Raw genomic sequence first — 17532 nt, forward strand, 5'->3', positions numbered from 1 at the left:
ATAACTACGTCAAGCTCACAATGGAATAGACAAAAGTATGCTCCAGGATCAACAGTGTTTCTTCACTGATCACTGTGTGGAGTGGTGATGGTGATATAGTCCAAACCTGTTTTCTCTGTCTGATTGTCACTAACCTAATTGGCATCCTCCTTCATGCATTTACATGAAAGGATTAGAGGTAGCCCACCACTTCATTTATTGGTTTAAACAGAGTGCATGCACTCCAGGTATGTTTGATCTTGGGATGAGGGTACAATAGGATTATCTACAGGTGGAACGGACAGATGTGAAAATACAGTTTCTTCTCCACAAATATTTTGCAACAGACTTGATGAATATTTTCATCATTCAATTGCCATTGATTGCTGTCTCCCATCCAAGGGGGGTGTAGCTTCCCTCCACTCTGACACCCCACCCTCATCGAACCCCAGCCCAGAAAATACCAGCGGAAAGGAGCAATACCATACATCTATCTGACACGTTAACTTATGGATTTACATGATTTAGTGATCTTATAGATTCCAGTAATTTCTCATGGATAATAAAAAGACTGTTTACATACTTAAATCATTTGTATTTGTAATGACTCGGGCCCCAAGGTTTCCTAATCATGTCACGTGGTCTGGGTAAACTCCTGGCCCTAGCAGCACTGACAGTATAGCTGACATATATATAATTCCCTCTTCCTTTTCTGTCATTGCCCAATCCTGTTACTGTGATCTGAAGAACTAGCTTTCCTTTTCTGTGGAACTTGGAGTTCTTTCCCACTTTACTACTTCTCCAGGGAATGTTAGGGAAGTTTTTATAAGCCTGCTGTAGGCTGTGTTGGTGGTTTGTTTGCTGAGTCGCAGTGTGAGTGTGTTCTCACTCCTCTTAGCCTCCCCTCCCCCTTCCTTGATTCTAGAATCTACAACCCCTACCTACCTTAAGTGTGCTATGCAGACACACCCGACTATCCTGCATCAACCAATCACAGACAAGGGAGAGTCACCCAGGAGGTGTACTTCCTGTATTTGGTGAGAGAGGAATGGAGCAGGAGAGAGAGAGAGAGATAGTGAGTCAGCGAGCTTCATCTCGGGATCAACAGTAACTGATCACGTCAGTGTTGGAGGAAGGAGAACAGATTGATTTGTGGGATGAAGTCCGCGGGCTTTCATTTAGTTTGTCCAGATTCTTCTGTTCATTAACAGCGGCTGTGAAGACAAGACAGAGAGAAAAATAGGAAGGGGAAGATAAGTGTCAATCTGTTCAGACTTGTTTGGGAATTTGAGCAAGGAAGGAGGGAGGAGGGGTGAAACAACAAGAGAGAGAGAGAGAGAGAGAGAGAGAGAGAAGAGCAGAGGGGAGGGGAGAGGTTGACAGACAGATTGAGAAGAAAACAGATGCTGAGAGAGACAGAGGGTCAGGATTGGATTAAAGTTGAAATAGAACCCCCCCCGCAGATCTGGAGAGGAAGGATTGCTTGTGTTGTGCAATCCTTGTTAGTTCACACTACTAAACTAACTGAGAGCTGCAGAGAGAAGGGAGACTGGACATCTCTAGCGTACTAAACTCAGGTGAGTCCCTTAGATCTCTTTACTGTGTTTCTCTGCTGATCTACCAGTCATTCTACAGTTCTAACATTGTTTTATGGCTAATTTGTCTAGTGGTTTATGTGTTACATGTGTTTTCATTGTGTGTAAGAGTCCTGTTTTAGGGTTAGTTGGTGTGCTGTGCGATGTTATGTGGACTGTGCTATGCAGACGTGTGCTGTGCGATGTTATGTGGACGGTGCTATGCAGACGTGTGCTGTGCTATGCAGACTGTGCTATGCAGACGTGTGCTGTGCGATGTTATGTGGACTGTGCTATGCAGACGTGTGCTGTGCGATGTTATGTGGACTGTGCTATGCAGACGTGTGCTGAGCGATGTTATGTGGACTGTGCTATGCAGACGTGAACTGTGCTGCGTTCAGTAAATCAGTGTTCCCAGGTGTCACATTCTGCGGGGCTGTAACTGTCATTATCATTAACACTTTGCTGTTGGCTCTGTTGTTGTATAGATACTTGGCGCTCCAAGCTTAATGGGAAAATATAGTTTTTGAGTAGATTTTCTCTTTAAATTAACTCAAGCAGTTAGCAGTAGAACCCATTGATTTAAAGTGTATTGAATTACAGGGTTGGCTATTAAGTGTTGTCTGACTAAAGGTTGTGATGCTGTGGTTTCAAACTGATCGCATAAACACATTGTTGCCTGTGATTCTTATCATCATAACACCCACAGTTATAACACATTGGACTTGTGTTGTATTACAGTTACAGTATTTTCACCTTTTTGTAATTACATTTTTTTTTCTACTTCCAATTTGAATGAATGATTAGTGAAGTAATGGTCAGGGCTGGTAAAGACACTAGGCCACTATTCAGCTTCAGTGTTCAGAGGCCACAATAGGCCTAACACGGAACCCAAACTGGTTGCGACATGCACTATCGTGCATACATTTATTTTGTCCCCCCACATCAAATGCGATCACGACACGCAGGTTAAAATATCAAAACAAACTCTGAACCAATGACATTAATTTGGGGACAGGTCGAAAAGCATTAAAAATGTATGGCAATTTAGCTAGTTAGTTTACATTTGCTAGCTAATTTGTCCTATTTAGCTAGCTTGCTGTTGCTAGCTCATTTGTCCTGGGATATAAACATTGAGGTGTTATTTTACCTGAAATGCACAAGGTCCTCCACTCTGACAATTAATCCACACATAAAACGGCCAGCCGAATCGTTTCTAGTCATCTCTCCTCCTCCCAGGATTTTTCATCTTTGAATTTATATGGGGATCCATCTACACTTTCATAGTATTACCACGACAACCGGCAAAACAGTTTGTCTTTCAATCACCCACGTGGGTATAACCAATGAGGAGATGGGAGAGGCAGGACTTTCAGCCTGATCTGCGTCAGAAATAGAAAGGAGTTCTATTTTAGCTCTTGGCATCGCAGACGCTCGTTGGCGCACGCGAGCAGTGTGGGTGCAATAATTGAAAAACATGGATCTATGGATAAACATGGAACATGGATACATTTATTTTGCGACACTCGCGCATGCGATGTGTCCGGTCTGGTCAGCATGTAATGCTGTTGTTATCCTTCCATTTTCATTGATCTCAATATTATTTTATCTCCATTTCGTGATTGAAAGTGTTGCTACTTCAAGTGATTATATTGGTTGTGGCAGTATCCTTGCAGAATGTCCAGATTGTGATGAATTATAAATTAATGAGAGAATATTACCATCTTTCAGGTTCTGAAAAAAGTATGTTACCATGGGCACCAAACGCCCCAGTCTGACTCCCTTTGACACATCTGATCCATCCAATCAAAGCGCTTCCTACTTGAACCCTCAGCCAATCAGCCAGATCTGCCGTGAAACAAGTCCCAGACCTGGAACTGTGGCCCGGACAGACAGAGAGAGGGAGAGGATCCGAGAGGAGGAATGGAGGAGAGAAAGAGAAATGGAGAGATTTAAGGACAAGACAAGAAATAGAAGAAAAGAGATGGAACCCGGACCAAGAGAGAGGAACAGAGAGGACTGTTCCCCCATATCCAGAGGGAGGGAGGAGGAAAGGGAATGGAGAGAGAGAGAAAGGGGGGGAGCGGTAGAGAGACGTGCCAATGGAAGACCTACTTCAAATCTGGAGATCAGGAACCACAGAGACAGAGAAAAGGAGAGAAAGAAAGGAGACACGTTTCCTACAATTATAAAACATAGCAAAGAGAGAGACAGAAGAATACGTGCATTTGTGGAGGAAGATGTGGGGAAAGAAGGAATGAGACAATTGGAGAGACCGAAGGGAACAGAGATGGACGACTGGGAGAGAGAACGAGAGACAGCAGCAAAGATACAGCGGTATCGAGATGCAGAGAGGGACTTCCAAAGGCACAGGGAGAGGGAGAGGGACTTCCAAAGGCACAGGGAGAGGGAGAGGGAGAGAATCAGGGCACAGGAGGACGGAGAGAAAAATGGAGGGAGGCCCATGGAGGATAAGACAGTGAGACGGAGGGAGAGAGCGAGGGAAGCGGAGCCAGATTTCAGAGAGAGGAGAAGAGAGAGGGACTCAAAGGGCAATGGCCTATGGAGCAAAAGAGAGAGGTATATGGATGGAGAGCGAGAGAGGCCAAAACTCTGGCAGGGAGAAAGGGACGTTCGAGGAAGAGAGGGAGATTCACAGAACTATTCGGATAGAGAGGGCAGGGATGGAAGGAGGGAAGGAAATACAGAGGGACAGAGGGACACCAGGAGTGAGGGAGACAGTGATGGAGAGAAGAGGAAAGAGAGAGTGAGAGATGACAACAGAAGAGAACTGAAACATCTGCACAGTAAAAGTGAGGGGGACACTGAGGGGAACGCAGCATGGGATAGAGTGAGGGAGAAAGAGAGACAGAAATGGAGAGGGGGGGAGATGTACAGAGAGAGGGATGGAAGTAAAGATGGTTATAGACAGAGAGTGAGGGACGGTGGCAGGGGCAGGGACAGGGACATTGATGGAGAGAGGGACATGGACAGGAGGGAAGTGGAGAGAGAGAGGGATGGGGTGAGAGAAGGGGGCAGGCAAGAGAACGGACCAAGGGAAAGGAGGGATCTGGAGAAAGATAGGGAGAAAACACAGCCCAATGTAACAGGAGAGAGAGGGAAGCGGATGGATGGAGAGCGATTCAGAGAGAGGGAGAGATATTCCAAGGAGGAGGATGAAGAGAGGAGGTGCAGGGAGAAGAGGGACAGAGAGACAGATCCCAAAAGGGAGGGAGAAGCAGGTGGAGCTAGCCGATCGCCGAGTGAGACAGCCTCAAGGGTGCCACCACGAGTCCAGAGCAGTGGAGAATGGAGCAGTGACATAGAGAGTGAAAGAAAATGGAGAAGAGGAAGAGAAAGTCATGAAGAGATGGAGTCAGAGGGAGATGTGGACAGGGGGCAGAGAGAGCGCAGTGAAAGAGTGAGGGGGAGAGAAGAAGGAAAGGAAGAGACGATACCAAAGCGCCATGAGCAGAGGAAGATGTGGTTAGAACCACAGAAGGTCAGATATAACAAAGACTCCTCTTTAGAGGATGAGGTTATAGAGCGAGAAAGAGATAGGCACACTAACAGATGTAGACAGAGAAGTGAAGAAGAGGACAGATTCATGGAACAAAGGACAGGCAGAGATAAAGAGAGGAAGACAGAGGGAGAAGGACAAGAGGATAGGTCGGTGGAACAAAGAAAGTTCATAGACGAAGAGAGAGAAGCTGAGAGGGAGGGAGGGAGGGAGAGGTATTTGGAGAGAGGGTTAAATGTAGATGAAGATGATGAGACAGAAGCCTGGAGGAGTTATAGCAGAGGCGAGGAACACCAGACTTACAGCGATGGAGAGAGAGAGGAACGCTGGCAGAGGGACAGGGAGACGGAGAGAGAGAATGTGACAGATAACACAGAGGGTGACAGAGAGGAAGAAGGAAGAAGTGATAGATATGCAGAGTGGGAAGGAGAGAGGGATAGAATCCCTTCCTCTGAGGACGGCTTTATCACTGTGTCCAGTGGTGGAGAAGAGGAGTTTGAGGACTGCAAGGAATTTGTGGAAGTTGGGTTCACTAATCATGTTACCAGGCAACCTGTTAGCTTTCAGGGGAGCGAGGGAGAGATGAAGAGAGGTGGTGGGAGAAGACATGATAGAGCGAGAGAAAGAGCAGAAGAGCGGACAGAGCAAAAAGATGATGCATTGGAGGGAGAGGTGAATGATGGAAATGGGAAGAAGCAACCCACCTATGTATTCTGTGTGATTGGACAAACACTGCCCAGGTCAAAACCAAATCAGACAGCAGTCCTGGGTGACATGGAATCAGAGCGGACCAATCAAAATCCTGGATATGGTCATAGGGACAGTGGTGACATCACACACCTCCCTCATGAGAACCCTTCCAGAGATGGAGACCAAGGGGCAAAGGAGGAGAGAGAAATAGTGAGGGATGAGATCCATGTGCCAAAGGAGGAGAGAACAGACACAGAAGAGAGCTCCATAGTGGACGTCAGTCACACCACCCTAGAACGAGAGAGCGGAGAACGACTGAAGGTCATGGAGGAGAACCCATACGCTGAGATAGAGCGAAGGAGGAACTCTGAGACCGAAAAACTCCTCAAAGAGTGGAGAGAAAGACATGAAGAGTACACAGAAACAAGAGAGAGGGACCCAACAGACAGGAGGAGGATAGAACCAGAGATAGGTCCATCTTCGCATCCCAGTGGAGAGTACCACCACCATGGGATCCCTGTAGTTGACCAAGCCACCTCTGACCAGAATAACCCTGTAGTGATGAGCCCAGAGGAAGCTGTGGCCATCCAAATCTGTATAAGGGGAGCCTGGAGCACAGAAGAGGAGACAAAGCGCCACTCCCAGGCCTCACACATGAAGTGGGCCAAGAACGTATTGAGCGAGATCCTTGGCAGCTCGGAGGAACCAGCCCTCGGCAACCCCCAGCCAGAGTCACAGGGAAGTCAAGAGGTCAGCCAGACTGCGAGAGGGACCGAGAGGGTAGAAGAGGAGCTAGAGGAAGAAAAGGATGAGACGCTAGAGGGGGGAGGAGCCTCACCCGTCTACGCCACGGTTCAGAAGAGGAAGAAGCGTGGGAGGAAGTCGGTAGAGGAGAGGCTGGCTGAACAGGAGGCAGAGCCAGGGAAGGTGGAGGATGAGAGAGGTACAGGGGAGAAACTAACAGACGTGCATGCTGAGGCTTTCACAGCTATGCTTGGTGATGGCAAACCCATAGACATGCATGCTGCCCTGACCCTACACAATACTCATGGTGACACACCTACAGACACACAGGGAGAGGAGGTGGAGGGTAACAATGTGTGTGCGGACAGACAAACAGACAGTCATATACATATCCAGGTAGAGATGGTGACAGAGGTTGAGGGTGAGATGGAGAAAGGGGTCGAAGTTGGGGACGAGGTTCATATACTGGATGCAGAGAAAGAAGTGAATGCCCAGAAAGAGGAAGATCTGTTTCTCTCTGTGAGCAACACCCTGTACAAACCAACCAGCTGCCCCAGCCTTATATACAACCCTGATTCAGAACAACCTATCACCACCATAGAGGAAAAGGCAGAGGAAGAAGGGGAGAAAGAGAGGACTGTGGGAGATGGGGAAGAGAATAGTGTGGTAGAGAGGAAGCAGGAAAGGAGGATAGAGGATGGGACCGAGGACAGGGGGAAAGTGGGAGAGGAGAGGAAAGTGGAAAGGGAGGAGGAGAAGAGGGTAGGAGGGGAAGAGGAGAGGATGAGGGAGGGCAAGGAAAATAGTAAAAAAACGGGAGGAGGGGGGATGAAGAGCACTTGTAGCTTCCAAGATTTGGGCACCGATGTTCGATATAGGAGGCGGGGGTTCCACAAGACAACAGAAAGAAGAAACGAGGAAGAAGAAGAAGGAAGAGGAGATGCAAGGGATCGCAGAACAAGAATATTCCAGGAGTCAGGTGAGACAGACAGAAAGAGGAGGAGGAATAAATCAAGAGAAAAGCAGCTCAACACCTCACACAGATTAACATTAGAACATCCTAATTATGATCTTCATGCTCAACTCCTTTCATGATCATCTCAATCATCTCATTTTGTCAACCTAACCAAACCTTTTAGAACACCAGACAGAAGAGTTCAAACTTTTTCATTTGAAGACAGTTATACAAATGTTCATTCTTAGTTATTGATACTCACATGAAGAAATACTATAGTATACTATGGTATAAATACTATATTATAAACCAGGTGTTTCGAGCCCTGAACGCTGATTGTCTGAAAGACATGGTATAACAGACTGTCTAACACTGGTATGACAAAACAGTACTTTTTACTGTTCTAATTACGTTGGTAACCAGTTTATAATAGCAATAAGGTACCTCAGGGGTTTGTGGTATATGGCCAATATACCACGACTAAGGGCTGTATCCAGGCACTCTGCGTTGCGTCCTGCATAAGAACAGCCCTTAGCCATGGTGAATTGGCCGTATACCACACCCCATCTCGCCTTTTTGCTTAATTATTCACTGTAGGGTTTTTGCGGACTTTACTGTTGTATTTGCTGTAATGTTTTTGCAGAATACTGGAATATTTACTGTAGTATACTGTAGTATTTACAATTAACTATAGTATAAATACTGTAGTAAAAGAACTGTAGTATATACAAAAGTGATTAATGTAGTGTTTTTGCGAATTGTAATATACTGTAGTATTTACTGGAGTGTTTTTGCTGACGAGTGTTTTTGTGGACATTACTGTATTATTTACCATAGTATTCTACAGTATACTACAACATTCTATAGTAAGTATTGTAATATTCTATAGTAAACTAGTATTTTTTCATGTGGGATCTCACAAAAATCTTAATGAGATCCAACCTCTGATGCTAACTAACCCAACCTTACCACAACTGTGGACTTCTGTTCTGCTGTTTAAATTTCCTTATAATCTTGGTGTGAATTTCATCATCAGTTCATCAGTTCAAGTGATTTTATGCGGAGACTTACAAGAAACTGCCATCAGCTGAGTCACTGAAATGGGGGAAGGGGGCGGGGGAAAGGGAGGAGGACAGTGTAGGTGGAGACAGTGTGGCAATCCCAGAATCTCGCAATAAATAGGCAGGGTTAGACTGTCTGGAACCAGAACTCATTCTTCCTCCATGACTCTTCTATCCATTCTATCCCAGCTCTGTTTTCAGTTCAGTAGTTCTGTTTAGAGCACACCACCTAGAGTGGAGCACAGCCAGGGGAGTTTTGCAAACAACCCAACCCAAAACAGCTCTGCCTGTTCTGTAGGCCATATTGGGCTGAGCTGTTCTCAGCCACAGTATATTACATTATTGGGTTATGTTGCTCTACCTCTCTGGACTACACTGGAACCAATATGTTCTGCTTCCAGATGAGGGGGAGGTGAGCGTCAACTGGGGAGACGTGGACCTGAGGTGAGTAGAAGAGGGGGCACATGTTATGTTAGTGCACTGGGCTACCACAGTGACTGTTTTATTACATGCTCATATTTTATTTTATGTATACAGTCAGTCTTTTTATGTCATGCATGCAATAAGTACAGTTAGATTTGTTGCCTGCCATTTAACCCTAACATTAGGCTCTGTTAGTTAGTGCCTGAGTTAAAATTTTCCCGAACCGGCTCAAAGTCTGTCACAAAAAGGGAGACAACGTGGAGATTAGGGATAACAAAAATACATTTATTAACTGCGGTAACGTAAATACAATTAACAATGGTGTGTGTAATCAGTAGTGTAAGTGAGTGGTTGCGTGCATAAATGTGATAATGAGGGGAGTTGAAAGGGGCCAAAGCAAACAAACAAAACAACCACAAAAAATGCTACTACCAAAATCTAACCGTGTGTCTGCATGGAGAGAGTTTTCTCAATGAATGGGGAAGAGGTGTATTTATCCCGGGACACACCCGGGATAAATACCACACTCCGCTCGCCGAAAACAAGGAAACCAAGAGCAAAGAGAAAGAATACGGCAGACAGAGTGGGAGGGTCGTCACAAAATATACCACACTACTTCTGTAGATGAAGTGTGGACGGTTCCCTGTCCTGACTTCTGTCTCTCCCTCTGTCCAGGAATGTCACGGATACCATCAGAATGGATAGGAGGAACTCCAAATTCTACAGTGAGTATCTCTGCTCTACCTCTACTGCTCTGCCTCTGCTGCTCAGCCTCTACTGTTCTGCCTCTACTGCTCTGCCTCTACTGCTCTACCTCTACTGCTCTACCTCTACTGCGCTACGTCTACTGCTCTGCCTCTACTGCTCTGCCTCTACTGCTCTGCCTCTACTGCTCTACCTCTACTGCGCTACGTCTACTGCTCTGCCTCTACTGCTCTGCCTCTACTGCTCTGCCTCTACTGCTCTACCTCTACTGCTCTACCTCTACTGCTCTACCTCTACTGCGCTACGTCTACTGCTCTGCCTCTACTGCTCTACCTCTACTGCGCTACGTCTACTGCTCTGCCTCTACTGCTCTGCCTCTACTGCTCTGCCTCTACTGCTCTACCTCTACTGCTCTACCTCTACTGCTCTACCTCTACTGCTCTGCCTCTACTGCTCTGCCTCTGCTGCTCTGCCTCTACTGTTCTGCCTCTACTGCTCTGCCTCTACTGCTCTGCCTCTACTGCTCTGCCTCTACTGCTCTACCTCTACTGCGCTACGTCTACTGCTCTGCCTCTACTGCTCTACCTCTACTGCTCTGCCTCTACTGCTCTGCCTCTGCTGCTCTGCCTCTACTGTTCTGCCTCTACTGCTCTGCCTCTACTGCTCTACCTCTACTGCTCTACCTCTACTGCTCTACCTCTACTGCGCTACGTCTATTGCTCTACTTCTACTGCTCTGCCTCTACTGCTCAGCTTCTACTGCTCTGCCTCTACTGCTCAGCTTCTACTGCTCTACTTCTACTGCTCTACTTCTACTGCTCTACTTCTACCTCTACTGCTCTGCCTCTACTGCTCAGCTTCTACTGCTCTACCTCTACTGCTTTGCCTTCTACTGCTCTACCTCTACTGCTTTGCCTTCTACTGCTTTGCCTTCTACTGCTCTACCTCTACTGCTCTGCCTCTACTGCTCTGCTTCTACTGCTCTGCCTCCACTGCTCTGCCTCTACTGCTCTGCCTCTACTGCTCTACCTCTACTGCTCTGCCTCTACTGCTCTACCTCTACTGCTCTGCCTCTCTTTTCTCTCCTTCATCCCTGAGGCACTCACATCCACTTTCACACATCCACTTCTCTGAAATGTATTTTATAGGTAATAATATGATAGTAATGTTAGTTCAATAGCACCTTTTATGCTACAATGAGCAGAGAGAGCTAGTCTTGTGTTTATGGCTATGTAGGTATGGAATCTGTGAAGGCACATGTATTTCTAGGTTGACTACGCTCCTTGTAATTTGAAATGAAAAAGTCAGTAAAATCAAACAAGATATTTCTACAGACAGATATCATCTGCCAGTGAAGGTACTGTTAAACAAACGTGTCCACAGACAGATATCATCTGCCAGTGAAGGTACTGTTAAACAAACGTGTCCACAGACAGATATCATCTGCCAGTGAAGGTACTGTTAAACAAACGTGTCCACAGACAGATATCATCTGCCAGTGAAGGTACTGTTAAACAAACGTGTCCACAGACAGATATCCTCTGCCAGTGAAGGTACTGTTAAACAAACGTGTCCACAGACAGATATCATCTGCCAGTGAAGGTACTGTTAAACAAACGTGTCCACAGACAGATATCATCTGCCAGTGAAGGTACTGTTAAACAAACGTGTCCACAGACAGATATCATCTGCCAGTGAAGGTACTGTTAAACAAACGTGTCCACAGACAGATATCATCTGCCAGTGAAGGTACTGTTAAACAAACGTGTCCACAGACAGATATCATCTGCCAGTGAAGGTACTGTTAAACAAACGTGTCCACAGACAGATATCATCTGCCAGTGAAGGTACTGTTAAACAAACGTGTCCACAGACAGATATCATCTGCCAGTGAAGGTACTGTTAAACAAACGTGTCCACAGACAGATATCATCTGCCAGTGAAGGTACTGTTAAACAAACGTGTCCACAGACAGATATCATCTGCCAGTGAAGGTACTGTTAAACAAACGTGTCCACAGACAGATATCATCTGCCAGTGAAGGTACTGTTAAACAAACGTGTCCACAGACAGATATCATCTGCCAGTGAAGGTACTGTTAAACAAACGTGTCCACAGACAGATATCATCTGCCAGTGAAGGTACTGTTAAACAAACGTGTCCACAGACAGATATCATCTGCCAGTGAAGGTACTGTTAAACAAACGTGTCCACAGACAGATATCATCTGCCAGTGAAGGTACTGTTAAACAAACGTGTCCACAGACAGATATCATCTGCCAGTGAAGGTACTGTTAAACAAACGTGTCCACAGACAGATATCCTCTGCCAGTGAAGGTACTGTTAAACAAACGTGTCCACAGACAGATATCCTCTGCCAGTGAAGGTACTGTTAAACAAACGTGTCCACAGACAGATATCATCTGCCAGTGAAGGTACTGCTAAACAAACGTGTCCACAGACAGATATCATCTGCCAGTGAAGGTACTGCTAAACAAACGTGTCCACAGACAGATATCATCTGCCAGTGAAGGTACTGTTAAACAAACGTGTCCACAGACAGATATCATCTGCCAGTGAAGGTACTGCTAAACAAACGTGTCCACAGACAGATATCCTCTGCCAGTGAAGGTACTGCTAAACAAACGTGTCCACAGACAGATATCATCTGCCAGTGAAGGTACTGCTAAACAAACGTGTCCACAGACAGATATCATCTGCCAGTGAAGGTACTGCTAAACAAACGTGTCCACAGACAGATATCCTCTGCCAGTGAAGGTACTGTTAAACAAACGTGTCCACAGACAGATATCATCTGCCAGTGAAGGTACTGTTAAACAAACGTGTCCACAGACAGATATCCTCTGCCAGTGAAGGTACTGCTAAACAAACGTGTCCACAGACAGATTGAATCTGAGACTAGATATGACTGTATAGCAGTGTACTATGAGTCCCAAGACAGACTTCTTCCTGTGAATGGCTTAATCATGTATACAGTGTGTGCTTGATCCCTTTCTGTATTTTCCCAGATTGTTTTCCAGCTCAAACATGTCGTAGGTTTCTTCCAGGGAACCTATAAACTGTAGGATTTCATTTTCAGTTCTACTTTCCGACCCAATCGTTTAAACATACCAACATGGCAGCAGGTTTGCAGGTCTATGAGTCATGGTGAAATTGTATGAAATGGGGCAGGTGTGTGTGTGTGCGTGCGCTTCAGGGCCACAGGCAGGTTTGTGCAGGTATTCATATCTCTTAACGCCAATTAATATCAACTGTTGCTGCTACAGCATAGCATTCCAAGAAGTGTAAAATGCAAACCATATACTCTGGCTAACCCACTTCTCTGTCTCTCTATACCTCTACCTTTTCATCTATACCCATTCTGTCCCTGTCTAACTTCTCTCCCTCTTACTCTACTCATCTCTCTCGTCACCTCTATTTGCCTCCCCTCCACCTCTACTCCTTTCTCTCTCTTCCCTCTCCCTCCTTTCCTCCCTTTGTCCTCTCTCAGATTCCCAGCTCTACCAGCAGTACAGTGAGACAGCTCAGAACAGGGAGATCCTCAGTCAGTCTTGCTCTGACACCCTCTCCATCTACGAGGAGCTCCCTGTCCCCCTGTCCCCCGTACCCTCCTCTCTGGCCCCCTCGCTCCCTCCGGCACGCAGGCCCTTACCCTGTCTCCCCCCAGTCATCCACCCCCACTCTCTGTCCCACTCTGGATCTACCTCCAGTGGCACCAGTGCCAAGTTCCTACCCATACCACAGCCGCCCCAGGCCCCCTCGGCCAGGCCTTCCTCTCCCCGCCTCTCTATCTCCCTCACCCAGTCCCCCAGCCTGTGGCAGGAGATCCCTGAGGTCAGGAACAGTGCTGAGTTTGGGGAGCTGACTAACGACCAGAGACGCCTGCAGGAGGTAAACAAAAACAAACAGTTGACCCTTCAACCAGCGATGTCGATGATGACATTTGCCAGGGGCCTAGTAGCTAATGTTGATTTGATTTCCTAGAGCCTGGATCTATGGGTCCTCTGGGTATTTGGAACAGTGCCTGTAATCCTCCCCTCTCTCCCCCTCTCCCCTTTCTTTCTTCTTCCTGTCAGGTGCAGTTTGAGGTTGTAACTTCAGAAGCGTCGTACTGTCGTAGTCTGGATATTGTGGTGGATCACTTTGTCAAGTCTAAGCAGCTCGGGGAGCTGTTGACTACTCAGGACAGGAGCTGGCTGTTCTCCAGGCTGGCTGATGTCCGAGCCATCAGCCACAGGTGAGAGGACTGGGACTTATTTGTTTGTTCCTCAAACTAGCAAACCCACAGGCTGAATGTCACGGCCCTCTCTATGCCCCTCTTTATCTTGTTTCTGTCACCGTTTACCACATAGTCCTTCTCTGTATTGGTTGTTCTCGTAGTTTTCTGTCGAAGCTGGAAGAGAGGGTAGAATCTGATATGATGCACTTCACCGTGTGTGACATCATCGCTCGCCACTGTCAACGCTTCAAGAAGGTCTACGTGCCCTACCTCACCAACCAATCATATCAGGATGCCACTTACCAGAGACTCATGTGAGTCCTCCCCCAGGGTTCACTTATTGGACAGACTCTTTCTGACACTCTTTGTATTACTGCACATTTATATGTGTTTACGTTGACTTACAAACAGCACCTTCTTTCTCTCTGTCTGCCTTGCAGGGATGAGAACCAAGGGTTCAGGCGGGTAGTGGAGAAGTTGGAACGCAGTCCAGTGTGTCAGCGTCTTCCTCTTCGCTCCTTCCTCATTCTCCCCTTCCAGAGGATCACACGAATCAAACTCCTTGTGCAGGTGTGTTTGTGTGACTGTGTGTATGTTTTAAGTGCACAATCTAAGTATGCGACTCCTTATAATCCTCTCTTTGACTCGGTCTCACTCTCCCCTTCTCAATCTCTCTCATTCTCCCCATTTCTCTCTGTATTTTTTGCCTCAGAACATTGTGAAGAGAACAGCCCAAGGCACAGAGGAGGAGGTCCAGGCCATCAAAGCTATGAAGCTACTGGAGAGGGTATGTTACACCCCCCTCCTTCTGGTGGTGCACTGTTACATGATGTAGCCAAGAGATAACTGTTAACCATCTCTCTTCTCTCCCTCTGTCCTTCAGTTGATCCAGGAGAGCAATGACAGTATTACTCAGATGAAGAGCATTGAGTCGCTGGTCTCTCTCAGTGCCAGAGTGGACTTTGAATGCAGGGTGAGTAATAAACTACATATCCCATGATCCCCTGCTTTAATGCTATCCCTTGAACATATCTGTGTTGAACTGATCACAATAACAAGTTGCAATACAAGTACAGCAGCAAGCTTTAACCGAGTTTAACCTATGTGTGTGTGTTGTAGACTCTCCCCCTGGTCAGTCAGTCTCGTAGGCTGGTGAGAGAGGGACCGGTGACTGAGATGATGGATTTCTCTGTGAAGGAGACAGAGAGGAGTGTCTACCTTCACCTCTTCAATGACTATCTGCTGCTGTCGCTGCACAAAGAGTGAGTCCGCTTAGACAAACACACTCACACAACAACCAAAGCAAACCAAGCATTTGGAAATCTAGACTGATATCACTTTTTATTGACAAGTTTTTCAATGTTCTCATTGGGCATTATTTACTCTCCACTCCTCTCCTCTCCTCTTCCCTCACTCTAGAGGGGGCAGGTTCACGGTGATAGACCATGCTCCGGTGTCAGAACTGAGAGCTGAGAACTGTCGGGTCAAACTGCACTCTCTAGAGAAGAACCTTTTCCGCCTCCACCTTAACAAGAAAGCCCTGCTACTTAGCACCGACACACAGTAAGACAGAGAGGGTTGTGTGTGCGTGAGTGTGTGCCTGTGTGTTGTGTTACAAAGAATGAGAGTAGTTTAATCCACAGGTGTGTGTGATTGTGTGTAAAAAGTGTGTTTTCTTGTGATCTTTCAGGGGTGATAAACTGCGTTGGATCTCAGCTGTTTCCAGGCCCCATCCTGTTATTGACTACTCTACAGCACAAGGTGGGTTGAAAATGTCTATACTGCCATCCAGCCTAGCATGGCCAGACAATGGGGACATCTTGACCCTCATGGCCCTGCTGTATTTGTCCTCTGACCCGCTCTCCCACTCACAGACTTCACACAGATGCAGTGCGTCCGAGCCTTCGTTGCCCACCAACCAGATGAGCTGTCCCTGGAGAAGGCTGAGGTCATTCTCGTCCACCAGAAGAGCAGCGACGGTAAGGAAGACAGAACCACCCACTTCCTGATTGGGTGTGGGAATACACAACATCTCCATACCTCAGTGTTTTTGAGTGCTACAAATGTGTTGCTTTTTTAGTTGCTTTTTGTTAAAACTCTTTCCCTTCTCCCCCTCCTTTCCTCTCCCCCTCCCTGTTTCCCTCTCTCGCTCTCTCCCTCTACCTCTCTGTCATTCCTCAGGTTGGGTGGAGGGGACCAGGCTGTCAGACAGACACAGAGGATGGACTCCTGAGTCCCACTTGGAAACCATAGCCAGCCTCAGGGTCCGACAGCGCAACCTGCTGGACGCTCTAAAAATTACCACAGCCACGGCTGCAGTATGACAAACCATCCACTGTCTGACTGCACTAGTGGAATCCTAGTCACTGTGTTACTGGGGACATGTGGATTTGGACAGTGGATGAAACATAGTGTTTCAGACTGGAGTTGTCCCTCCCGGCCTCACCCTGCTTATTGGGGATGAATGGCAAGGGGATGAATGGCTTTAGAGGGGGTGCCTTAGATGGGGGTGCCTTAGAGAGAGGCACTGGACTGACATTAATACCTTTTAACACTTACAGGAGTGTCAACGTAAATTATTGAAAGGCTTTTGGAGGTGCCTGGGAGTGTCTAGGGTAGCCTTGTAAATCGAACCCTGGCAATGAATGTTGATGGACTGTTACAGGATGTATTGGAAATCAGCCATCTAAGAACATCGTGGATTGAGGTCCTGTGGCCCCGGAGAAGGACAGCAGTTTCTCCATAACTGCTTTACTTGGGGACTTTAAAGACATGGCATGGGGCCTCCCGAGTGGTGCAGCGGTCTAAGACGCTGCATTGCAGTGCTAGAGGCCTCATGATACACCTGGGTTCGATCCCAGGCTGTGTTGCAGCCGGCCGCGACCGGGAAACCCATGAGGCGGCACACAATTGGCCCAGCGTCCTCCGGGTTACAGGAGGGTTTGGCTGGCAGGGATGTCCTTGTCCCATCGCACTCTAGTGCCTCCTTGTGGCAGGTCGGGGGGTTTCAGAAGACGCATGGCTCTCGACCTTCACCTCTCCTGAGTCCGTACAGGAGTTGCAGCGATAGGACAAGACTGTAACTACCAATGGGATATCATGAAAAAGGGGTAAAAAATACAACAACAGAAATAAGACATGGTATGATACACCATGGCAGTGTTTTGCAATAGAGGTTATTGTCTTTGAACAAAATGTTTCTATATATTCAGGGCAATGTATTATTTGTGTATATTAAAAAGATTTTATAAATTACTTTTATGGTGGGTACTTATTGGTTGACGGCTCAAATTGAATACTTCCGCTGCTCTATATTCACTACATACTTCAGTATAAGACTGCCATAGTTGAAGTCATTTGTGGTGACGTCTAAATGAGGGGTGTTGTACAAAACAAATGAATCAGCGACTTGATCATCTTTAACCAATCAGAGTATCAAAGCCAACGACAAATGTTTTAAATGCCCCTTTACCGATGTGTGCTCTGGATCTGGCCCAACCCATCGGTTTCTGGGACCAATCAGAACGGTTAGAATGTATTTGCTTTCTAGAAATCGTCAGGGAGGTATTCAGATCCAGATCCGTAGAAGAAACTAATGTCTGTGGGCATGGCGTAGCGTTTGACTGGAACAAGGAGTTTGAG

The 17532-nt window shown here is 46.7% G+C and overlaps 1 protein-coding gene across 2 annotated transcripts; it reads left to right on the top strand.

The window, feature by feature from the left end:
* The first annotated feature begins 983 nt into the window (after positions 1-983).
* Positions 984-17145, top strand: LOC112255156 (trichohyalin). 2 transcript variants are annotated; one of them, XM_042305009.1, is made up of 15 exons: positions 984-1556; positions 3285-7486; positions 8925-8967; positions 9622-9671; positions 13162-13562; positions 13748-13908; positions 14052-14204; positions 14331-14460; positions 14603-14677; positions 14774-14863; positions 15010-15152; positions 15310-15453; positions 15581-15651; positions 15765-15869; positions 16072-17145. In XM_042305009.1, exons 2-15 carry the CDS (start codon positions 3307-3309, stop codon positions 16212-16214), a joined length of 5889 nt encoding a protein of 1962 aa, XP_042160943.1. In that variant the 5' UTR covers positions 984-1556; positions 3285-3306; the 3' UTR covers positions 16215-17145. The 2 variants fall into 2 exon arrangements, with proteins under 2 accessions (XP_042160943.1, XP_042160944.1); XM_042305010.1 differs by having other exon boundaries at positions 989-1556; positions 3285-6706.
* Positions 17146-17532: the final 387 nt, after the last annotated feature.

This window comes from Oncorhynchus tshawytscha, linkage group LG23 (assembly GCF_018296145.1).
Source record: "Oncorhynchus tshawytscha isolate Ot180627B linkage group LG23, Otsh_v2.0, whole genome shotgun sequence".
Classification (NCBI taxonomy): Eukaryota; Metazoa; Chordata; class Actinopteri; order Salmoniformes; family Salmonidae; genus Oncorhynchus; species Oncorhynchus tshawytscha.

What these genes read in the sequence shown, in the direction of transcription:
- LOC112255156 (XM_042305009.1), top strand. Translation starts at nt 3,307, where the DNA reads ATGGGCACCAAACGCCCCAGTCTGACTCCCTTTGACACATCTGATCCA. An exon ending in AAGAATATTCCAGGAGTCAG is followed by an intron (nt 7,487 to 8,924) that starts GTGAGACAGACA and finishes TTCTGCTTCCAG; the next exon opens with ATGAGGGGGAGGTGAGCGTC. An exon ending in TGGGGAGACGTGGACCTGAG is followed by an intron (nt 8,968 to 9,621) that starts GTGAGTAGAAGA and finishes CCCTCTGTCCAG; the next exon opens with GAATGTCACGGATACCATCA.